At 37.5% G+C, this 25,869-nt stretch overlaps 1 protein-coding gene across 1 annotated transcript in view; it reads left to right on the top strand.

Moving 5' to 3' along the window:
* The window catches only part of VPS13B (vacuolar protein sorting 13 homolog B), a 430,474-nt gene that overhangs the window by 363,948 nt on the left and 40,657 nt on the right, over window positions 1-25,869 (top strand). The window contains 4 exon segments of the mRNA XM_084211579.1: window positions 2,795-2,991; window positions 10,722-10,903; window positions 12,683-13,032; window positions 19,225-19,386. Of these exon segments, the coding sequence (XP_084067705.1) occupies window positions 2,795-2,991; window positions 10,722-10,903; window positions 12,683-13,032; window positions 19,225-19,386 (891 nt within the window).

The following is a 25,869-nucleotide window of genomic DNA, read 5'->3' as shown; positions in this document are numbered from 1 at the left end:
TTACTCACTAACATTGATAAGAAAAGGTAATTCATATTTTGATGGACATTAGGAAGCACAAGACCAAACCAAGTATTCAAATATATTGAATCAGGTTCCTAAAAGAATGCCAAGATATTTTAAGGACTGAGATTTAAAAATATGCAGAAATAAATATAGCTGTATGTAAAGTATCTATGCAACCATGAAAGGCTGAAGCCTTTTGTCAAAAATGAAACATATCCTCTTATAATTATGTAATTCCAAGACTTCATGCTATAGGAAGTATGACAAGTATTACAATATTTAACTAAACTGAAATGTTTTATCACCAGTGGAGATTGTGACAGTTTAAAAAGAAAAGTATGTGAGTGTGAATGGCTCCATAATGTAATATAAAAGACAGCAGATGATGGAAGAGGCTCTTTGTGTATTCCTAGTTAACGTAGGGGAGTTCTTTGGATGGATCCAATGTATCCATAATTGGAGGGTAGGAACATTGCTATGGTATTGTAGCAGCTTTGAGTGTTCATCCACAGGCATTAAACACTCAAATAATTTAACACTGAGAAGTTCTGAAAAAAAAAATCTAAAAGTCTCATGGCACTGAGAGCAAAAATAATCACTGTAGTGGGACTTGGAAATATGGCCACAAACTTCACGTGGTATTTCTTAATGCTGCTGTTGTGCACAGCACTATTGTACCGTTAGCAACAGAGAACCAAGAAAGATGTTTTCTGGCTCATCAAGCCCAGCCTTCTCCCACTGGGCCAATGCTTGTTATTTTCTCCATCTAATTAACAAATCAAGCTTTTAAAAGTAGCTCTCATGAGCACCGAGGCTGTCCTTGCACATCCCCATCTTTATTCTGTACAGTATCTAGCCTTACACTTTATTCGTAGGGCAACTCCACTTTGACACAAAATTTCTATAAAGCTTTCTTCTATTAAATGTTCCTCTCCTGAGGTGTCTGGATGGAACAATTATGCTCCTGGTTTTTAATTTCATTTAGTCTTCAACTCTTCACAGCAATAGTTAATACAGTTTTAAGATGAAGAATTGGAAGCATGGCATACTTCAGTTGAGTCCCCTCTGGTGTCTTATACAAATCAATTAAAATTTGCCCCTCAATTTTGGAAATATCCCACTTGATGTCTCTCAAGATAGTATTTGCTTTTTCCAGGCTTCATCATACTGCCTCACACTTTTCCAGCAGACATTTACAGATCTTCACCTTTTCCAATTGAATATGCAGCTTATAGACAAATGTGTTGTTATCTTTACACATATGACAGGTGGGTTTTGATGTTAAATCCATCCCTTTTTCTCACACTCTAGTCTTCAAAATTAAATCAGCTCTCCTGATTGATACTGCAGTGGTACTCTGTGTTATATACATTACTGGCATCAGAGGCTTACTGACAGTTATCTGATAATTTTTTTTTTTTGTCCTACATCTTGAACTAAAAAAATTTTAGAGACTGTGGTTGCTTTTTTTGGTCTTCACATATCATTGTGGCTCGACAGATGTAGTTAAAATCCACCTTTCAGGCTCTGTGGTTCCACATGTTAATTCCTCCAGAATTCTTTGGTGATTATTTATGTTCCTTTGCCCTCCCCAGCTTGAACCATTGAGCTCCCTGAATTTTCCTTCTTAACCTTCGTTCCTGTTAATTAATCAGCTTACTGTCATCTCCATCTGCATTATAATCTTTACTGAATAACAAGGAAGAATGCTTACAAAACTTTTTGTAAATTTACTTGCATCTCTGCCACATTCTTACTTTTTTCCTGCTTATTTATGTACGTATGTATGTATGTATGTATGTCTATACACAGGGATAAAACAGGTAATAACACATACATATGCAATTTTTTCCTACTATTTGCTTTATGTCAGCTTGACTTATAGTAATCTTGAGCATGTACAGCTGCCATACCTGTGGATTTCTGCATCTTAATTCTAAAATCTTCATAGCTGACTGAATTTACATTTGTTTTAAATTCATATTCTCAGTCACTTTTTTGTTATTACCAAAAAAAAAAAAAAAAAAGGAAAAAAAGACACCTAGAGTACAACCCTTTATGATCTATACTTTTATTATGATTGGTTTTCTATTGCCTATAGAAATGCCTATAATAACTTTCTCTCCAATTCAGTGATACATCCTGAAATAATCCAAGTGGATTATTTACAGACTTAAGTTTAGGGATGTAATTAAGCAGAAGCCACTATGTATTTATTTGGTTTCATTTGCCTTTATTTGTCTAAATAGTCCTTGAAAGAAAAGGTCATGTGCTTACAAGTGCTTCATTATTTCACCCAGGGTTTTCAGCAATGTGTTGGCCACCACAAAGTGGTGTGTTGTCCATTATAATTTTTTTCTCTGTGTCATTGATTATTTTAATAAACTTATATTTTGTTATGTAATAAAACTAAAACAATGAGTTTAAAAAAAAACTAATGATGACTAGAGTGTCTTTGATACAATGATGTGTGGATGTGATGGATTTTTTGGCTTCATAATACAAATAATGTTTAGATTAATTGTCTTTATTACTCATGGTTTCCATGGTTTCCTGTGGAACAAGCAGCTATTTTTGTACAGATGAAGAGAAAGTTGGCAGTGTTAGTCTGCATCTTCATTTCAGTCAAGACAGCACAAGATCCGAGTAATGGTTACAGTTAAGATTTTCTAGATGACCATTTACTTTTATTTAGTTCAATTAGTTTTACACTTTTAGCATATCGATTAAAATGCATTCTATTTTCAGTCAAGCATAAAGTAATTATTCCTTCTCCCTTTTATCACAGGTTCCTTGCAGCTTGGAGTACTGGGATGAGCTTCAGAAGTCATTTGTTGCATTCCGGGAATTCAGTCTGTCAGAAAGCAAAGTCTGTGAGCTGCAGCTGCCCAGTATCAGCCTTGTGAACGATCAGAAGGAGCTCATAGCCTCTGACCTGTGGAGGATTGTCCTCAACAGCAGCCAGAACGTGGCTGATGACCAAAGGTAATTTTAAAGGAGGAGGGAAGAAGACATCCAGTGCTACACTCCTGAGAAATGTGGTTCAAGGGACTTAGAAATCAAGATACTCTTTTTAATATGTGATAAGAGCAGTTAGTCCTGTGCGAGGTTCAGACTGTGGCGCTTCACACAAGGGCATGGAGTGTCCGCAAAAAGAGCTTTCCTTTAGGTTCATAGGCAGCCTGGCAACATCATAACCATCCATTTTTTGAATACAAGACTTACTGAAAAGTGCAAACTAAAGAAGGCTTAGGTGCAATCCATCCTATAATGTTGTAGTAAACATTCTTCTTCCATACAATACTTTCGCATCACCTTGATTCTCTCCTCAGTGCAAGTCAACAACTATTTTAAAGATATTGAGCAAAATGTTATTATTTCAGTAGTATTGCATTATTATTCACACAGATTGCTTACTATGCTAAAAGGAAAAAAAATTAATCAGTGTTTTAAACACTGGGGATCCATTTTTCATTATGTTTACAGCTAGAAACACTGTGCAATGACAGATATTCACTCTGTGTGCCTTCATTCCATTTTGGTTAATGTGCAGAGTAAAAGAAATAAGTTCTGTCCAGAAACAGCAGTGGAATTGCTTTCAATGACCTGCTTAACATTTTATATTTAGAGCAGAAAACCCAAAATTACTCTCTTGGACCATTGGTATTTGCTGATTCTTGCTGCTTTTTTATGAACCCAAGCTTCAGTGAGAATGTAGCATCCACGTATGTGTTGCATGAAGCTACAGAATTCAGAGAAATCAAGGAATATGAGCATGGCTAACAAAATCAATGAATAAAATTAAACATCTGGTTTCCATTAATAGTATCAGGTTGGAAATGATTTCTTGATGTTAATTGTGAAAGAATGCATTTTCATCATTGAGAAGTTAAGTGTTTTAGACAAGGTTAATTCCTCTGAATGTGGGACCCTGGCAGAATTGCCTTCCTGGTCAGATTAACACCACAGAAATGTGAACTCGGTGGGAACTGGAAATGATGTAGTGAAATTTAGTAGATTTTTTTTTTTCATCAAGGCATTTAGCACTGTAGTCATGTTTATTGTTTTCTGCTGGAATAGGGTTTAGCACTAGATGCAGTGTTTCATTCAGGGAGCTTTGATAAGCTAATGAGCTGTAATTGTTCAGAAACAGCAGGAATTAAACTGAAGCATTTGCAGTTCACTGCGCAAGATAGCAGGAGATGAATGAAGGCAGCAAAAAACATTTGCCTCACTACTGAAGCATTTGAAGGTAAATAAACAAAAGAGGGAAGTCAAAGGATAGTTCCTTGAACTGACACCTACCTGTCCAGAGGCTGCAGAGTCACTAGTCCTGATACTTTTGTTAGTTCTGGGCAATTCATAACAGCTTTAAGAAGTGTAGCTTATACCTACATGAACTAACAGTAGACTGGAAATTTAAAGATTTGTATAGGTCAGGGTGAGCTCCAGAAGCCAGAAACCAGTGGGATAGATGAGGAAACCCTCTGATTTCAATCAGAGGAGAGAAAAAGTTCTATTCCCTGCCTCAGCAGGGGTTTTAATTTGGAGGCATGGGTTTGCTCTCATGATACGGTGAGTACTGTGTCCAGTTTTTGGGGCCCCAAGCTTAAGTAGGATGTGGACCTGCTGGAGTGATTCCAGAGAAGAGCCACAAAGATGATCAGAGGGCTGGAGCATCTCTCCTGTGAAGACAGACTGAGAGACTTGGAATTTTTCAGTCTGAGGAAAAAGTAGCTCCAGGGAGACCTTAGAGCAGTATTTCAGAACCTAAAAAAGCTGGAGAGGGACTTTTTACAAGGACATGTAGTGATAAGGGGGGATGGATTTAAGCTGAGAGAGGGCAGGTTTAGATTATATATTAGGAAGAAAGTCTTCACTGTGAGGGTGATGAGGCACTGGAATAGGTTGTCCAGAGAAGCTGTGGATGCCTCATCCCTGGAAGTGTTCAAGGCCAGGCTGGGTGGGACTTTGACCATCCTGGTCTAGCATAGGTTGTCACTGCCCTTGGCAGGGGTATTTGAGCTGTGATCCTTAAGGTTCCTTCCAACCCAACCCTCTCTGGGGTTCTGTGATAAAAATTCAAACTGATCTCTCTAACTTCAAACAAAGCTGCACTGCAAGCTTTCTTAAGGATGGCTGCAGGAAGGACTGGTGTGGAAGAAGTAGTCCTGACCAGCCAGGAGTGAATTTTCTCAGAAAAACTTCATTGGTCAAAACAAGAGCAGATATTCCTCAGATATGAGGCTTTGACCTACAGTGTTTGAGGCACAGTGGCTTTTTCTTGGAAACAGAGCAAACATGCCAGTGATACATCACTGACCTGGAGGTTTTGAGACAGGGCCCAGGAACTGAATGTGTATGGTTACAGCTACAGAACAAATTGAAGATAATGGCTAAGGCCTGAGGGTCTGTTGAAAGGAAGCCTCATGCAGGAGGTGGTGACAAAAACTGTGGACCTGCAGAGATGACAAACCTTTCTAGATGTCTAGTGGCTTATAGGAAGATCATGTTGGAAGTAACTTTGCTGAAAATGTGGCTTCATCAAACATACTGCTGCTGGTATGGATAATTTCTTCTCACCAAATATTCTGAAATAGGTTCTAGATTCAACTTAACCAAAAAAATGCCAGACTTTCTTGGTTTTGAAAGGAAAACAGTGCCCATGTTGTGGTAAATGTCAAAGTCTTGTTCCTAAAGCCAGCCTTTAACATGGGATTTTGCAGACTTGTGGGAAGAGCCTCAAGGCTTAATGCCAGTGCAGAGTGTTAAACCAGGGATTTCTAATGCTGAGGGATCTGTGAGAGGAAGAAACAAAGGCTGTCTAAAAGTTGAACCTCAGTTTTCCTTTACACTCATAATAATTTGATGTTAATTACATGCAACTGTATGATTGATTAGCAATTGTAATACACTATTAATTGTAAAGTATAAAAATGCTTAGTCTTGTTCAAGTTTATCTTCTTAGTTTGATGTTGCATTTTGGGTCAGACTTTAACCATGCCATAGGCATGCAGCCGCTGCTCAATGTTAATATTTTTTCCTTAAAATTTGGCAGGGTTTGTTTTTGGTTTTGTTTTTTTTTGTGGCAACTTCTATGATATGCTAATTATTATTAGCAGAGAGCTGATCTGTTGTGGTTTAGTACTTTATTACTGATTCCTAACATTGGTTAGAAAGTATGAAATTTGGTGTCTCATGTGACAGGAAAAAAACAGGGTGTGTGAGAAGATGTGGATTCAGCTGATACAATGAGCAGTAGCTGGCAGGGTCAAAGAGAGCAACCAGTAATGAATATGGGAATATGCAAAGATGCTTCAAACCCTGTGGTGTGCAAACTCTTCTGAGATTGATCAGGAGCTAACTGGAACTATAAAAATCAAGGAGCTGTCTGGTGAAGGGCATAATATATACATGTGTGTTGTCTATTTTTGAGAATTTTGTATCCCAGTCATTATTTCTATGTATGTATAAGGTTTGCATGAGCATTTATGAAAGTTTATTTAATGAATAAGCAAATTTGAAGTACTAAGTTAAATAATTTAGCATTTTTTGGGGATGTAATACAGTGTTTATGAAAGAAATCATATATGGCATAAATGACTGTTTATGGAAGACCTTAAAACAGGGGATTACAAAAAAATATCACAGAATAAATTATTTTTATGGGTTGCATTTACCTGTTGCAGGACTTACAAATCATAATTGAAATTACTTTTTAAGCTCTGTTTGGTTGTTGAGACACTAAAGCCACTTCCTGGTTTGGTTGGGAATGATTTTTAATTTTTTTTGTTTAAATGGGTTTAACATTACAAGATGTTTAATATATTTGTGCATCTTCTGTGTAATTTAAACAGTATTTTTATAATTACTGTCATATTAATGTAAAATAGTAATTGAAAGTGCCTTAAGATACAAACCATGAAACATGTACAAAAACTTTAAATAAGCCTTAAATTGCTACTTTTTAGAAATTCAAGTGAGGAATCATGATCATGTTTCTTGCTAATTGTTTCAGCTTTTATTCAAAGTAAGTGTACTGGATTTTGACCTCTAACAATTTGGGTTCAGACCAGTATTTGAGTCATAAATTAAATGAGTTAAGTGGTCTCTTTCTTCTTCCTAGTGGATATTTTCCCATGTTGTAGTTTCATCACAAATGGCAGTTTTGGTTTAAATATTTCTCTCTTAAAATAACAAGAATAATGCAGGTCACTGCTAAGTCATTGTTCTCAGTTGCCATATGTTTAACTTGAGCTGCTTTGCATAATGTGAAATATCATAATTTATATTACTTCAAATGTAGATATTTTCCATTTTAAATATTCTGATATTTCCCAGCACTTTAAAAAATAAAGAAAAAGGAAAAAGAAAAAAAATCTGGTAATAAAATTAGGTCAGTTTTATTTTTAATTTCCTCTGATTTTGCCACATTCCTCTTTTAGCAGGATGTGCCAAACACAAAGCAGTAAAATCTGGTTCTTCCTGTTCTTTAACAGCTGAAAAATTGTGGACAGTCCGCACTTCATTTTGTAGCTCCAAGGAAGCCAAGAAATGTGGGGGTGTTTTTGTATTGTATTCACTTGATGAACAAATTTTTATTTTCACAATCACATTTTCTGATATTAATGCTTCTACTGTCATTCACCAAGACTTAATAGAAATTTTCCTGTATTTTCAGTTAATACTGCTTTATTTGCTGTTTGTGCACAGCATGTGATAAAGGGCTTTGGTTTTTTTTTATTTTTGTGCTCTCTGCAAAGTTAAAGAAAAAAGTGGCGGTGCTACAGGTCTGATGGAAGTCTACCTAGGAGAAGAGTTTAAATGGGATTCAATTTAAAATCAGGGTCATGGTAGTGACTACAGTTCCACTTTAAAAACTGTTTATTTATATTATGACTTTTTATTGCAGATGGGTTTTTTTAAAGAAAATACTATAATAACTTGATTGCTGCTTCTACTGTATTTTGTACTCTATCTGCTTTATACTGTTACTATAATCTTATTTGCATAATGACATGGGGGGCTGTAATTCTGGATATGGTTTTTGGTTGAGTAAAAATCAAATGGACCCCCTCACAGATAAAGCAATTACACTTCAGAAAAAGTCTGGGCAGGTGGGAAAACAGTGGTGAAAGATCCTTGTTGCATTTCTTTTCAGATGGTTCCTAGAAGGCTATTTTCTCTCTGTAGAGACTTTACCTTCTTTGCCATCACGGTTTAAGATGCATTGTCCTGCTCCTCTCAGCCCTCCACTGCCAGCTCTTGTCCCTCCCTGGCAGGGAAGATGATGCAAGGCCAGTTCTGTCCCATGGGGCAGCTTGTCCCACCCTCATTTGCTGTTTCTCTCCGGTTAAGTTTTTAAGCATCTTGTTGGACTCGGAATTTTGCAGGGTTTCAGTGTTGGGCCTTTTTGGTTTCTAAGGTGACTCCATCAGGAAACAAAAAGCAGCTTTGAATCTTTTTGTTCCCAACATTTTAAGCTGCTGAGTATTAGCTCTCTGTGGTCTGTTGTTTGTGGGGCAGAAAAAATGGAGAAAAAATTGGCTAAATGCTTTATTTTATCTCCCTGGTGTGAAGCTCCTGCCACGTTTCCTTCTGCATCAAGCATGTCCTGTTGCTCTGTCATCGTGGCATTTATGAGTGAGAAGTTACAAAAGTTCCACCACAGTCAAATGCTCAATGAATAAAAAGTAGATATATAAAATCTTACTGAATAAGAAATTAGATTTTGTTTGGTTTTTATTCTATGAAAATATACATCCCCAAAATACATCAAAAGAAATAAAAATGCTTAGTCACTGATAGGTGAGTCAAGAAATAGGTTTCTGAGGACAGTAAATATATATTTTCAGAATAAACCTCAAATATCAGAAACAAATGTCCTTCTTCTTTACTGCAATCAGTGTTGCAGCTGTTCATGAAATTAAGTCTTAATTCACAATATCAAGGTGTAATTCGTTTTTTTAAAAGTTCTTCATAGTTTAGTTTAACATTTGTTTACACTCATCTACCCCAACAGAAAACTGTTTTCATTCATATGCTCCTAAGTTTCTGTTTCTAATCAAAATGCAACAAGCAAAAAATCTTAAAATATTAATAGTTACTTTGAAAGAACTAACCAGTTTTACAGATTCAAAAGTACTTAGTTGTCTAAATCAGCATATAAATTTTTGTCCTTTTGGATTTGGTTCCTTCCTTTGTTCCAGCACTCTAAGAAATATCCATGGCAGAGCAAAGTAAAGCACCCTATTTCTCTGTTACCCAGTCCCATAGATATTTTATCATGTGAACACAAAGAATCATTTTATTTCCAAAGGTGCCAGTTCTCAAGAGGCATACAACACTGGTTTTGGAATGTAAACAGGCAGTTTAAACAGGTAAATAAGCACAGGAAAGCAGCTGAAATTCTGATTAAATCAATTATCTTTCGTACTTTCCTGACCTAATCCATTCTTATATCCTGTCATGATTCTTTAATAATTAACTAATCTTAGTTGGGTTTTACTGCTGCCTAAGTATTTTACATCCACAAGCCTTAAGTTGGATTTAAGCTCTGTAAATAAATACTATACTAGATAATTATTGCAACACTAAATGATACTGATGGGTTTACCTATCCATGGAATCCCATGCATTTGCAGCTGAACATTTTGAGTACCTAGCATATTTGTGCATTATTTTGAAGTAAAACACATTGCAGGATGAAAAATCCCATTCTAAAAGCTTAAGATATGTTGCTTGGAAAGCCACTGTTCAAACTTAAACTTGTGTTTGAATTTAAAATATCTTTAAAATGTTAATGGAAGTGGATTTATGGTGCTTTATAAAGACTAATGACTTTCTGACAAAAATATTAAGTTGACCTTAGTTCATCTTTCATTAAATCTTATTTTAAAAATAAAGATATTATTTGAGGATGTGGTTGTAATTCTCTTGAATCAAGTCTAAACTTTTAAACTAAAACTCTTGAGAGCCAAACTTCAAATGGAGTGAGAATGAGGAGCATTAAGGATAGTTTTTGCTAAATTAGAAAGTTTATTTGCACTTCTGTGGTGTCTTAGCATTTTATAGAATTGTGATGTAGTGTTAGTTTCTCTCAAGAGACTGAAAGATAACACTTGGAAATTCATGGTGTTAGGAGCACAGCTATGAAAAAAAATCAGGAGGGTGGCACTTTAAATGTATAGTTAATATGCTAGTTAAGGGCTCCAGACTGAGCTTATAGTACTTGAAAATAATTTTTGAATCATTATTTTAGAGGGAGAAGGACAAAGGAAATAAAGCTTGCAAAGACTAGGTGTTCATACATAGAAGTAGTTTGATGGTTGCAAGTTGGTTTCCTTAAAATCAAGCGGGAAAAAACAAATTCTCTTGACTTTTCATCTCATTCTTATAGCTTTAATAACAATAATTACTCTGTTTAGCCATTTCAACAATTAAAGATCCGTGGCATATTTTGGGGTTTTTTTCTGCAAATAGGCTTTGGGTTTGTGGTTCAAATATTTGTAAATTGAAAGAGTAGTTTGATAAAAGCATGGATGGATTGCAATCTGGTCTGTTACAGTCTGCTTTGGAAAAAGTACAGACACTGGCATTCGCAGTTAAAATAAAACTATGATGTTGTTTGTGTCAGAAAATGAGTGTGGAACGTCCTCAATTCCTGCAAAATCCTGGAAGTGCTGAAGTACTACTTTGTTATCTTCCTTCTGCAGCTCAGAAAGTGAATCTGGCTCCCAAAGCGTGTGTGATCAGCTTGTGACCCCCACGGCGTTGGCAGCTTGCACCAGGGTTGACTCCTGTTTTACTCCTTGGTTTGTGCCATCGCTGAGTGTGTTGATCCAATTCACCTGTTTGGAAGTCCACCTATGCCATCATCTTGATCAGCTTGGCACAGGTATGTACTGCTTTATGGAGAATAATAAGAACATAGTTCACAGATGCTGCTTAAGCACTCTCCTGCCGTGTGCAGTCCCCATTTCCTCATTCAAACAGGCATTCTTGAAACAAGCCATCACAAACAGCCACCAGTGGCACAGGCTCCAGGGTGAGACCGATGACTTGTGTGCACTGAGCCTGTGCACAGGGCTGGCAGTGAGGCTGGAAGAGCAGCCCCTTCCTGCCCCCAGAACGGGTAACTGTAGAAGCCGTCTGTTTTCCATACTCTGATTAGGGACAGCAGGTGCCACTTCACTTTTGAGCCATCTTAGTGAATGAATTTGATCTTTTACATTTTCCAGTGTATTAACAGTACTGTTAAAATACTTGAAGATTTTGCAACCCGCTCAGTAAAAATTCCTTGGAAGAGCTCTGAGAACTGCAGATTTAAGTTATTTCAGTTATGATCACTTTTGGAGCTACATCTGGTTTTGTTCAGTGCTCTCTGTCATTGCATTAATGGCAAATACATTCCAAGAGATCTTTAGATTACTGTCTTATTTTCAAATGCCAGGAATGCTTTCTATGGAAGATGGGCAAACTTCTTGGATAATTTTGACAGGGACAGCTTTCTTTGTGTGTAGTTTTTGTGTTTCTGCAAATATTATAATATATTCGTTATTAAATCATACCAAGACTGACATTCAATGACCAGCAAATAATTTCTTCTCTGTCAGCTACCTCTAACAGTACGTAATCTTTCTCACTATTACAGTCCAATTTCAGATGCTCTGTCTTTAAAATTACATATACTGGAAAAGGCAAAATTCAGATTAAAATCAAACGCAGCTGTTTTATTTCTCAGCGTTGACTGAGCTTATGCTGTTGTTACTGTTGTTATAGCATCTAAAGGCCTGAAGTTTTGGGGCTCCTTTGTGCTACATTATACACAAAGGGAGCACAAAAGTTGTTGTATCCATTGCAGTTTGTAGAATAACAGGGCTTGATCCTGGATAGGGATGAGTGTTTTGGTTCCAAATCTGTAGAGCACTAGAGCATATGCTGATTTTAAGCATGTGAGTAGTTCCAGCAACGTAAATAATAGCATCAATGGAAATATTCACATGCTTAATGTTACACAAGGGGTGTACGTGCCTTGCAGTGTCTGCTGCCTCAGTGCTCAGCACTTTGCACAACTGAGACTTCAACAAACATGATAAGATCTTTTTTGTGATAGCTTTCCCATGCTTTAGTCTCAGGATACTGTTTTGTTTCATTTCTAGTAATATGGGGTAGTATGTCGCATTGCAGCGGCTTTGTGGTCTTGAACTCTCCATAATTGCAGCAAAGGCAACTTCCAATGTGGAGCCTGTTGGCCTGCACTGTCACATGTCAGCAAATACTGTATTGCCAATTTTTATCGTGTTTGTAATGTGCTATTTGTGGAATATCATGTACACCTACTGTAGCAAAAATTCTCACAGAAATATGGTCCCTGCTCCAAATAGGTGGCAATCTGGAGCATTGAGCAGTGTGCAGATAAAGCAGTTGTGCTGGCTGGTTTATTTACCATGAAAAGATTGTGCTTTGCAGATACTTTTTGTTTGCAGCTGCTATTAATTATGATACTGTTTTACATCTAACAAATTGTGAACAGGATTAATTTCAGATTTCAGAAATGTCAACTCTTTGATAGATTTACTTGTTTTTATCTTATGTACAAGCAGTAAAGCACAATTTACAAAAACATAAAGAATGCATCAATGGTTCTAGTCTTGTTTGTTCTTTTACTTTTCAGCACCACCAAAGTTTCTTCAGCCATTTTTATCTGATAAGAACATGCCATCTGAACTAGAATACATGATAGTTTCCTTTGACGAGCCTCATGTATATCTTCGTCAGTGGAACGATGAATCAGTGTTCCAGGAGATCCAGTTTTCAACTCAAGCTGACTGTAAACTTCTGGAGTGTCGAAATGTGACCATGCAAAGTGTTGTGAAACCTTTCAAAATCTGGGGGCAGATTGCTGTGTCCAGCAGCACAGCAGGAAGGCTGTTTGACTGCACGATAATGGTCGACCCTATTTTCATCAGCTTTGGCCAATACGCACTTCATTCTCTAAATACAGCCATTCAAGCTTGGCAACAGGTATGCAAGCACAATAATGAGAAAAAATATAGCTACTGTGATTACTATAATAGCAAATTAGAATATCAACTGCTTTCATTAAAATATTTCAGGATGTTAAAGCCCTAACTTATGATGAAATTGTTTTTTCCTAATAAACATTAATTCTGCGATAGCAATGAAAATTAGGAAAAAAGTATGTAAAGGTAAATGTAGCCAGAATGGCCCAGATTTCAGTGAAACTACATGGATTCATATCAGAATAATCAAAACCCCAGTCTTGAAATGCAAAATAATCCATTAATTTATGAAAAGGTGAATGCCTTTTCATGATACATCAGCTCAACTCAGTCTGAGCAACAGCGCATATTGTTTCCAGCTACTACTTCCATCCTTATTGAAGTTCAACACTAGTTTCACATTACATTCTGTGCAAGCAGCATTAATGGCTGAAGCCAGTCCCAGTATAAGAAACTTGCTTCTGCAATGACCCCTCAAAGGCCTGTAATTCCCTGACTCCACTATAGCATTGAAATCAAATCATTCTCTTCATCTGCCTGAAGACCTATGTGGAGCCTGGGAATTAATTACCTATCATGGCACTACAATAACAAAGCCCCCAAAAAAGGATAAAACATCTGTTTTATATCAAAAAATTCTTTTTTAAGGGCATTCCATGGTTTTCTTGTTGCAAAAGGACATTCATAAAACAAGATCTAGTGTGATTTAAATCTTCACAGCTGGCTCAAATATCAATGTGAACAAAAATCTTTGTAGCTCCAATTTCTGTTTTTTGTCATATTTTGAACAATGCTTTTAATAAAAAACAAACATAGAAAGTATAAGAGAGTCCTTGTAGGCTGTTTAAACCCAAAATATTTCTGACTTAGTACTAGTCCCTCATCTAAGACATGTGTGGCAACTACTGCAAAATGGCCTTCAGAAAGGTCAGTTTCCTCTTAGGATGGGGGAAAAAAGATCTCTCAGACATAGCTATACATATAAATAAAATATGGTGCATAAATATTTAAATGTTTTAAACCACATCACAGTGTGAATGACTGACTGACTACTCTGTGCCTTGAAGGAATATTTTGAGTTGAAAAAAATGGAATTGTATATTTGATTAAGTAGAGCCATATGTCGCATGGTATATTGCTGACAGGTACATTCTATGAATAGTTGGTACTGATTTATACATGGATTTGGCAATGTTAACATGAGCCACAGGAGGATATAATTCTGTAATTGTTGCTGTAATTTTCTCGTTTCCCCTCATGTCAGGGGTACTTGCCACCATGTTCTGATGTGGTGGGTATCTAGCCCAGAGTATTTGAGATTAAAAACTTGCATCGCTTTGAAATTAGGGAACAGTTAACACACAAGTGGGTTCAAAATAGCTTATTAAATTAATTGTTGCCAAGAGGTTTTTTTATGTGACTTTCCCTCCAGTTTGAGGGGTTGGCATGCCCTGAACAGGGAGGAAATACATTTCCCAGTAATAAGCATTGTTTGATGTCTGCTGTTCACACAAAATGCAGTATAAATGCTTCAGCTAGAATCATGAATTTAATAACCGAGAAGGGTTATTTGAATTCTCCACATATTTTTTACTGGATTAAAATCTGCAACAAGTGATGTTGGAGTCAGTAGACAGACAGATGAAGCATGAAACAATTTGGCCATGCACCTTTAGGTCAGGAGTTCAGAATTAACAGAGCCTCTGTCAGTGTCTTTGTTTCCTAGATATGGACTGATTTTTGTTGTTGTTATTTTTGATGGGTTTTTTTTTGTTGGTGGGGTTTTTTTAATTAAGTAATGGTGAGCATTTTGAAAGTACATTAAGCCTAAAAAATACCAGGCTTAATACTTCTAAGTCACATGCTGAAAATCTGAGAGGATTAGCACTTTTTAAAAACAGTTTCCCCTTCTGACATTTTTCACTGTCTAATCTGAAATCCCTGTTTAACTACAAGCAGTAACTGGCTAATGCACATCTAAATACAAAGCTAGAGTAATGGGTTTAATAATTAAATACCTGGGCAAGGAACTTCAATATTGTTATTACTTTTATTATTTAGTTTTATTATTTAATAATAACACAGACACTATCAAGTGAGACATCAAATGCATGTTTTCTGTGAACATACATTGGTGGAGCGCGTGGTATTTTTTTCCCTTTATTTGGTCATTTAAGCCTTCATGAATTGTTTTACAGCCTTATTGTTTTGAGATATCTAGAGACAGAGGTCAGCTGAGAAAACAGCTCTCCAGGTGTGGTACAAAGTGTTATTTCTGGGAAAAAGCTTTTCCTTTGTGGTCTCACATAAACCAAGCATTGCAGCTCTTTTCCCAAACTCCTCAGAAGTTAGAAAAGCTCCTGGTTTAAACCTGTTTTAGAGCACTAGAACTTCTTTTCCTCAAGGTCTGCGTGGTGCTTAACCTTTCTGTCGGCAGTTGCATAAGTTTTTCTTAATGAGCTGGGGTCAGTTGAAATGCCATCTGTGATTGCAGTGGTTTCCCCACCTTTCTACAGTAAGCACAAAGAACAAAGGGAAAAGGATACAGAAGGTTTCTACCTGGACATTGCTATGAGAGTGAAGTTTAAAGAATCCCGAGGAAAATGTTCTTTTCTCTTAGAGAGTCTTCAAGGGAGACAAATTGCAAAAGATTTTCTGTGAAAAAAACCATTACTGGGTGATAGTGTGTGTGTGTGTCTGTGTGTACATGAGAGGGAGAGAAAAAGCTTGCACAAATCTTTGGTAGCTTGTGAAGCACAAAGAAAATAACTTTGTGCACATGAAGAGGCCTAGGTTTTTATGGTGTGGGTTTTTTCCAGATCCAGAAATGCTTTGAAATAGCTGTGAGCTAAAACACAAGGAAAAGTCCTGAGACTGGAAAAGTCTGGTGACTAGTATTATGTGGGATGTTTTTCCCCTCTCTGCGTAGAATTCACAAAATATTTGAAAGACCAATAAAGGAGAGACACTTTCCAGGCCTCTCTGAGAGAAAATAACAGCTGAAAAATGATCTAAAGAGGGGCAGGAAATTGTCCCCCAGGAACTGACCCTAATGTGTATCTGATTCAGGCTGTTAATCTTTTGCTGATTCTTTTGATACGCTGTTTTAATTCAGAGAGGGTTTTTTCCAAATCCACACTTAGGTGTTTTCAGCTCCTGGAGTCATCATTCAGCCCTTCAGCATCATTGCACACAAATGGCCTGGTTCTAGGTGGTTGTATTGTGCCTGGTTTCTCTAGACATTCTTTTATCAATCAAGATACCAAAATGTCTTCACTCCATCCTTTTGCTGACTTTTTTTTTTCCCCTTTTCTGCTTACTCTAGAAGCTTCTACTGTCAGACTTGAGCAGCAATGTGGGATCCAGTTGCCTGTGGTGGGTACAGGGTGCTGATGCAGATCCCTAAGGACAAAGAAGCATGGGTGTCCAGTGCATAGTTGCCACACTGAGCTAAAATATCCTCAAGCTTCCTTGTTGTTCCTTTAGTCATCTGTTGTTATCAAGACTGGAGGCATCATTAGCTTTCTTTCAAGCCTGGCAGTACAGAGCAATGTCCTATTATGCAAATCTTGGTGTTTCCTTGGTTAAAGCTTTGGAACTATTAAAAAATGGCACTTGAAATACCTCTTCACTTAACTTTGAGAACTGTTGTTGTTAAAAGCATTGAATTCTAGTAGCAAATCCAGCTTTCAAGACTGATGATTAATGGCAGTCATTCATCAGCCCCAAAATGTGTGCAAGTGTATTAATAATTCCTGATAGGATAACAATCCCCAAGCAGAAGTTAGAAGTTCTATGCATGCCAAAAACTCGCTGCATTCTCTTTTCCCTCTGGGAAATGCAAAAACCTACAGTATGTGTTTACTTACTTGACACTAAGTTAGCTACTAAGGTAAAAAGAAGGAAGTTCATCATCTTATGGCATTGTTCTTTCAATCTCTGTGTATCAACAAGAAAATGTATTGGAGTGAAAAGAAAAAGCTTTTCCTAAATTCCCCTGGGGTTGTGTATAGGTTTGACTCTAACAACATGCTGAGCTCTGTGAATAGTAAATCCTCCCTTTTAAAAAGACCATTTTGCAAAGCTGTAACAGGAAAATACATATATTTGTGGTAGACTTATGGGTATGTGGGTATGGCAGCTTGACAGTAAAAAATCATAGATCCTTCACTAGAAAATGCCAAAATAAACTCTGCACTCACTGTAAATGTCAGCCTTTAGCACACTCAGATCTGCTACTGAATGTGATACAGACATACTGCTCTATAAAGAGTTTTGCTGCTTAGAAGAAGTGCAGTTTTGGTTATGCTCACCTGGCTCCTGTTTCACAAAAGATACCTGATGTTATGCAGAAGAAGTGATGAGATTTGGGAAGAAGTTCTAATCTGAATTTTCTCATGCTAAAATATTCCTAGGGTGAATAGTATTTGCACAAACACTCCCAGGCAATCATTCTGACATTCAGTTACAAAAGGAATTACAAACTGCCTTGATTAAGGACAAAGAGGCAACAGACACTAACTAAAACACAGGAAATTCTAGCTGAGCATCATGAAAAACATCTTAACTGTGAGGGTGACCAGTCACTGGAGCAGATTGCCCAGGGAGGTTGTGGGGTCTCCTTCTTTGGAGTTATTTAAAAGCTGCCTGTCTGGGATCCTGTGCAGCTTGCTCCAGGTGAACCTGCTTTAATAGGAGCATTGGACTTGTTGGCCTCCAGAGGTCCCTTCTAGCCCCAGACATCCTGTAGATTCACCTTGGGTTCTTCTGGAGAAGCCAGTAGTGAACATGCATTCAAGGATGCTAAACTGGACATACCTCACACGCTTCACTTCTCAGAAAAACTTCCATGTGCATCACCCAGTAATGTGCTACAAGCAATGCACCAGACTGGTTTTCAAGGGTAACTAAGGCTGCATAGGGATCTGAGGAAATATTTCTCTCCCTCTGGTTTGATCTCTGAATTTCTGCAGGCTTCCAGGCACATTGTTATCAAAGAGCTAAGGGATCCATATGATTAGAGGCAGGGAAGGTGCTAGCTTTGTAACATCCATTTAAAAGGTCCACTGAGAGTGCAAGAAGGGGAAGCAGAATCAGCTCTCAAAATCCATGGAGGTTCCATAAGTTAAGAAAATGTCATGGGAAGAAAGGATGAGAAACGAGTAGCTTAGCTGTGTTGTGAAGAGGGAGACAACCAACAGAAAAATATCATCCTAACAGTGTGCTAGGAAAGAGGGGTCAGTAAGAGGTAACAAAAGCGACAAGAAGATTAATATTTTGTGTTAGAACCATTAAATTGCATAAAGACATATCCAAATGTTGGTTTCTTTGAGTAATTGTTGCAGTTGCTAGATAGTTGCTTGTAAGGGGAAGATGCCAGCCCACTCATGAGTAGGGCAGAAATATATGAGAGATGATCTCCAAATCAAATTGTCAGTCACACTTTGACCTCTCCCGTACAGGGGATTATAGCTTGTGCCTTCAGGGGTAGAAGACCTGTAGCTGTGGCAGTTTTTATGACTATCATATAGTCTCATTGTGCCAACAGAGTGACAAGCAGCCAGATGAAAAGCAGCAAGAGAGGGATGGAAAGATGCTGGAGAAAATATATTGTAAAATCTAATATTTTTTTTCCTATTAAATGGCATGATACATTTCCAAACTAGCCTCATGGAGCTGTGAAAATAATCTACTCGTCTCCTTTTTTTCCTTTGTTGTCTTTTCAAGTGATGTGGTATCAGGAAAGAGCTGATCCACAGCAATATTTCAAAGTAGAAGCAGAAGCTGGGGAACAGGAACTGTAAACCTATTGGCCTGAGAGTTCAGTTGTCAAACACTGAGAAACCTCTGCATTCCTCTCTCTCAGGCTGTTCTACCCTGTCTGCCCTATGTAACCTCATTTCCTACTGAATTTAATGTTGTTGAAGTTGTTTACCCAAATTCGAAAAGGTAGTTTTATTGTAGTTTTAAATCTTTAAGATTTACATTACAGAAACATAAAGTAAAATATTTAAATCTTGGGATATATTTTGTCAGCACAGAAACTAGATTTTGCAGAGATTACTATGGGGCCAAAGCTAAGGGAAGAGATGTTGCATTTCTGTGTTGTAGCAGTCGCCACTGGGCAGGCAGCTGCCAAATGTCCTGCAACTGACATTGATTCTTCCTGGCTTTCCCATCCCTTTCCTTTCAGAACCGATGCCCCGAGGCAGAGGAGTTTGTCTTCAGCCATTTTGTGATCTGTAATGACACCCAAGAGACGCTGAGGTTTGGCCAGGTGGATACTGATGAGAATATTCTGCTGGCTACTCTCCACAGTCACCAGTACAGCTGGCGCTCGCACAAGTCCCCGCAGGTATGTCAGAAACAGCCTTTGCCAAAGCTGCTGCTGGCTTCATGCACTGATTCTTCGGTTTTCTCTGTGGTCTCAACCATCTCTAAAGCTCCAGTTCCTTCAGGAGTCACACACTGGGGCAGCAACACAGAGAAAAGGTAAACAAAGTGTGAGGAAAGCCAGAAGTCTTTAAAAGTTGCTCAAGGGTAGAACTGGATGTGCACTTTTTGTAAAACAAAGCAGTTGTGTGAGGCTTCTGAAAAAAGGAAAGACAGCTTGCCAGGTTTCTATAACTAAGTGATCCGTGTTTCCTGAGATGTACATTAGAGATTTGGGGAATTTTTTTAACCAGTTGTTTTTACCAGAAGCATCTGTTCACTGAAATTGTTTGCAGAAGAGGGTCAAACTGGACAAAGCTCTCAACTTAGTGCTTGCCTTAGAAAAGATTTGAAATTGTCAGAAACACCCCACTTATGTAGTTTAAATAATACAGTTTCTGGGTTATTGGATTTTTTGTTTTTAAGGATAAACACTGAAACTGAAATAAAAAAACTTTTAAACTATCAACAGGAAGTATTTCAGTGAAACTATAGAATCATTTAAGTTGGAAAGACCTTTAAAATTGAGTCCAACCCAATACTGCCAAGTCTACCACTAAACCATGTCCCTATAGTGCCACATCTTTAAAAGACTTTCAGGGATGGTGACTCAGCCATTCCCTGGGCAGCCTGTTCCAATGTTTGAGAACCCTTACCATGAAGCACCTTTTCCAGATATCCATCTAACCCTTCCTGGCATAACTTGAGGCCCATTTCCTCTTGTCCTGTTACTTGTTACTTGGGAGAGGAGACCAACACTTGGGAAGTAGTAAAAAATAGACTTCTCGTCTTTGTTCAAGACAGGACAAGAACTTAAATCTAATTTAAAAAGTGTTTGTGAAACAGCAAACCCATTTCTTCTCTTTTCTTTAGTATATACCCAGCTCCTGCTGAGTATGAAACTACAGAGCTGTGCCACCCCATTTGCTGAGCAGTAGTCCTGCCCTGAAAAATGACTAAAATTTTAACAGGTCCTAGGAGGAATGGAGTGAATGGGAGTTCCTAACTCCTCTAGAGCCCGAGGAAATACCAGTCTTAGCATGTGAGAAAAAAGGCAAATTTTGAATTGTAATTCTAAACAGAAGTTGTGCCCACTTTCACTGCTGACAAGTTTCAAGTTACACTGGGAGGCAGAGATGGCAAATTTACTGTGGTTTTCATTCACATGTCAGCTGATGGATATGCAAAACTACTGAATTTTACATGAATGTGGTAATCTGTGCAGAGCAAAATCTGCCAGAGTAAACAATTGCAGTTGACACTGAAGTCAGGGCGTAAGTTAAGAGGAAGCCAAGCTCATAAAGGACCATCTGAGCCCAGCACCAGAGGAGCTGTTATAAAACGTGTGTGCTGGTGTCATAGTGACAGAGAGAGGCCTTTGGAGACTCTGGAGTACTCTATGTCCCTTTCCATGTTTTAAAAGGACACATTTTCTCATACACACAAAACGCCCGTGCTGTCCCATCCCACAGGTGACCAAACCAAGTGGTGACTGTGCTCTGTGCAGCTGGGCACGTGTCAGAGTGTGGGACAAGATCCCCACTCATCAGGTGACATAGGATTACAGTGGTTGTAATTCCCCTTGGTTGTGTGAGGGAGAAAGAAAGCTAACTAAGTGTAACCTATAACTCATAACTAATTATCACTTTCAGAAATACATGGAAGAAGAAGAAGGAAATATTTAAAATAATGTAAATAAACCTAGAACTAAGTAAGGCTTTCCTCTTAAAAAATTCTTACATTCATTTTCTGGTTACTTGCATAAAATTATTCAGTTGTGAGAATCCTCATTTTAGATAGACCTACTAAAGGTGTAGTTCTGAGCATGGTGTATATTTAGTAATGGTTCAAACTGGAAGGAGTTTTAAAAATGAAGATTATCTCAAGCAAGTGAAAAGTTGAAGAATTAAAAGGACAGCTCATTACTGATACTTTCTCTTAGTTGCAACTGAACTGCTAAAAACCACCATCAGAATAAATGGCATTAGACATCTAACACCTGGGAAACTTACACTGTGCTTTCAGTCACAGACTTGAGCAGTGCAAAACATTCCATTTTCATGGCGACTGTGCAAGTTTCTTATTAAATAAAAAACAATAGTGCAGGATGAAAGGTGGAAAAGTCCATCAGAAGCTCAAATCACGCATAAGGGAGTGGGTGAGGTGACAGTAGGAGCTTCAGATTCATTTTTCAGATATTCATTCTTCAGCTAACAGTTGGTGATGTCAAAGGGTTTCCCCATTCTGTTTTGCTCTGATCAGATTTAGATTCGCTGGAGAGTTGGGCTGATAAAAAGTCAGGAGTGTCATGATGGATTCCCGTGTCCCAGGAGATGGCAAAGCTAACAGCTGACTCCTGACTCAGCCACACTGCTGGCCAGCAGGCTCTTCTAGTAGGGAGGTTCTACTTCCCTTGTCCCAAACTCTGGAATAATTTCAACACGATTTCTGCTCTCTTAACATTTTTAACAGCCATGTCTTGCTGGAAAATTTAGAGATTAAAAAACAGCACTGAGGTAATTTCACTGAAACTGTATGGGAGCACAGGCTTTCTACACACAGTTGAGATAGAACCAAATTTTCTTTATAAAGGTCTTGTAAAGAGAGAACCTTGGCATTCCCCTACAAGCCTATTCATTTGCCAATAGGAGTCCATTGTAAATACAGCATTCAGAATGGCAGTTCATTTAACCACTACAATCCCTTGTCATTTTAAATCATACAAAAAAAGTTTGTTTAAATATTATTACAATTGTTGTCATGTACTTTTTTTTAATGATTCATACAAATCCTTGAAATGAAAACAACAACTCAACCGAGACATCAGGTTGTCCCTGTTATACTGTGGCACTTTTCTAATTGTTTCCATGCAAAACTATCTAGCAGCTTGTTATCCAAAGGTCAGAATAATGCCCAAGCAAGGACAAACCCTCTGAGTGTCATATTCATGGAATGCTAGATGACTTCATAGTTATGAAATTATTTCATTTCTCATGATAATTCCTGACTTGCCAAGTTAGTGAATTTTAAGAACTCTGAGAGCAGATTGTAAGATAAATGTGAAATAATCCATACTTCTGGAGTCAGGGACTTCCCTCCAGGCATTAGTTCATACTTGACTTACTTGACTTACTCTTGGGGATAAAATGAGTTAGGACAAGGTCTTAGATACCACATTCTCTTACTGGGAAAGAAAACCAACTTGCACAACTTTGGCTGGCTCATGTTTCTTGTTACACAGGCACTAAGAAGCAGCGGTTGCCATGAAATACTTTATTTAACCTCTGCAAAATGTTTTTTTAGTATGGCAAGGCAGTTCAGTTAAATGAAAATAAATAGTTTTTAAAGGATTGTATTTCTTCTACATTCACATCAATAAAATTCTCCATTTTTCTTTTGCTAATGAAGACTAGAGATGCGGTAATTGCCCATTTAAATTATTTAACACAATTAAATATATATACACATAAAATATATATTTTAGCAGATAGTTTTATAATGATTTTTTTACATTTAGAATTAATTTTATTATTAATGAAACTATTGGCTAAAATTTTTAAAAATTCAACTTTTTTATGTTACGAAAACAGCTATAGCATACCAAGGATTTGGATTTATCAGCTCTTGATGGTGTCCCTCCAACTGTTTGGCTTAACTTAAAGCTCCTTGCTTCCTTCATTTTTTCCCTGCCTGGATCCTTTACATTTCAGGGAACCCTAACCTTTCCCTTTTAACTTTCACTCTGATTCCTGCAAGTCTCACTACTTTGGCTAAGATTTCAGTAATAAGTCTGAGGTCTGATGCTCACTCTTCTCTGCCACTCCATCCCCCCCACATTTTCCTCAGATTTCACGAGGTTTTGGCCCCCCCTTAGGGATAAGACACCCCCAACTGTATAGTCCCTTTCAGAGTTGGGGTAGGTCCAGAACTGATGGTATTTGAGGCTTTAAGCAATTCTATCTAAAGCTGCCAGATTTTGTGAGTTCCTTCTGCAGATTTTAATGAAAGTTAGAGGTCTGTTAGATATCATTAAAAGGGAAGAGAAGATACATCATTCCTGTGCTCTACAGACAACACTGGCTCCTACATTATTATTGGATCAAGTCTGCACTCCTTATCTTGATCTTCACATTGTTTTGTGGGATGGGCCCCAGTTACATCAAAAGTTATGTTTGTCTCCAAGACAGCTGTGTTTTTTAGATGAACTGGAGCATATGATACATAGGGTGAAACTCTGAAGTTAGAAGAGATCAGATCTTCCTAGTAATTTACTCAGAGTTAAGGAATTCTGTCTTGCAAGACAGTAGGCAATTGGAGGGTCCCACTAGGGATCACAGCAAATGTAAAAACCAGATATCCATGTGAGAGTCCCCTGAATGTATTCTGCAGAGATTGCTTATGAACAGACAGCAGAAATTGGCTATAATGTGCTAGTTATTACTAGTTGTTTTCCCTACACTCAAACTTCAGCAGAGTCCTCTGAGGAAGCACAGAGTGATGGATTAAAGTTCATTTGTGTGCTTTCTATGCAAAACATAATGTTGCATAGTAGAAGTTTTAAGAAAGTAGCAGTTCTCAAACCTTTCTGTAGTCTCCTTCCAGGGTTACAGTAACAGTTACACATTTTCACTTTTCATCATCTTTAACTTGAAGAAGCAGATATAATGGATAAAAAATCTGTTGCTATGTTGAATTGGACAATGACTTCAATGAGAATGTGGGTATTAATAAAATGTATTTCTTATCAAAGTAAGTAAATATGTCTGAAACCATGTGATTTTATTGCTACTTTATAGAATTTGAGGGAAAATATATCTATCATTTTTCTATCGTACCCTTACAAACTCTTGAGTAGATATTAGTACTGGTTAGTACATTATTAGTACCTTCACTGGAACACATTTAAAATTTTTCTTATCTTAAATAGTGTGTCTGTGAACACAAATTCTTAATTTTATAAACATACTTTTTAAAGGCTACTGTAGTTTTATAAATAACAAATTTGTTATATAAGAACTTCCTCCTCGTTCTACCAAAAAAGAAGACTGAAGCCAAATTTTGATTCATGTTACAGCAGGATCACAATTCATTGTTGTTATTTACTTCCAAGTTGCTGTTCTTTCAGATATTGGGCTATATAGTGTGAAAAATTATATGCAGTAGTCTGGTTTCAAGCTTAGAAACTGTAACTTATGTATCAGTTGTTATTGGGATATTTTCCCATGTTACTCTTTAGGAATGTTACAGGTTCTCTGAACAGTCTCTTGTACTTTACAGAATCCTGCCCAGGTCATTAGAGAACAACATCAGGCAAAAAAAGCTGTATGTTATTTTATACTGTTCACATGGTGAGAAGAGTACTATTGCTTTTTTGGGGGGTCCTGCATTCTAAGTCAATGCTCATACTGTACTACATGTAATTGTATTTCTAGATAATATCTGGGGCAGATAAGGGTTAATATTATCCATGAACGTTTATAATTTGGTTACTGTCCCTTAACCAAAAGACTTTTTTGCAGTGTGTAGGGTGAGTTTGTGTTCAGGTCTGCTTTGCAGGTAATGTTGAGGTTCACAACATCTCCAGGAGCCGCCAGGGTCAGAGTTTATCTGCCAAGTGTGACCTTTTTTCTACTAGCCAGCATGGGGGTGATGGAAATTGCCTTTTTCCATGCTCTGTACTGGCTTTCTGTCCTACAAGGGCCAATGGCATAGAACTGGCCAGATCTCCCAGAGAGATCACTTGAGAAAATGAAGCCAAAGTGAAGTTCAAGCTGTTTTGGTAGCCACTGCAGCTGATAAAGTGCAGAATAAATATTTCATTCACTGTTCTTCCAAATATGAGTTGGTTTTATTATTGTGAATCCTAATCCTAGTCCAGAGCCTCTTTGTATTGTGAAAACAGAGTAAAAAATATCAATCAAGCTTCTCCTTTAATTTTTCAATTAAAAATTTCTTTAGCTTCAAGTCTTAGAATTCAGCTCCCATCTCCAGAGCTACATTTCCTCCATGCTGCTGCGTTGTCACAGCATTTATTTTACTGTCTTCTATCTTTTAAAATAACAGCTGCTCCCACACCATTTACCAGGTCCTCACCTGATTCTTCCCAAACTCTCAGAATTCATAGCAATTACCCTTGTTTCCCCCAAAAAAAAACTTTTTCTAGTTTCACTTAGAAGGCAAATACAGTCTAAAGAACCTTGGTGAAACCAAGTTAAATCTGGTGAATCTACAAGCAAAGTAGATTCACCATTTGCATCACTAAGCATTTTGAGGGCTCAAGCTTTAAATTACTTATACAGCTGGAAATGGATGCCTTTTCTGGACAGGCTGAATTCTTAGTCTCACTTTTAATCCCCCATTTTAGTCCTCATGCTTTGTCATATGACACACAGCTTTTTTTACTCAG

This window comes from Fringilla coelebs, assembly GCF_963513975.1.
Source record: "Fringilla coelebs genome assembly, chromosome: 1".
NCBI classification, from domain to species: domain Eukaryota; kingdom Metazoa; phylum Chordata; class Aves; order Passeriformes; family Fringillidae; genus Fringilla; species Fringilla coelebs.
The sequence above is the reverse complement of the archived record's forward strand: the minus strand, read 5'-3'. Positions and strand labels throughout refer to the sequence as shown.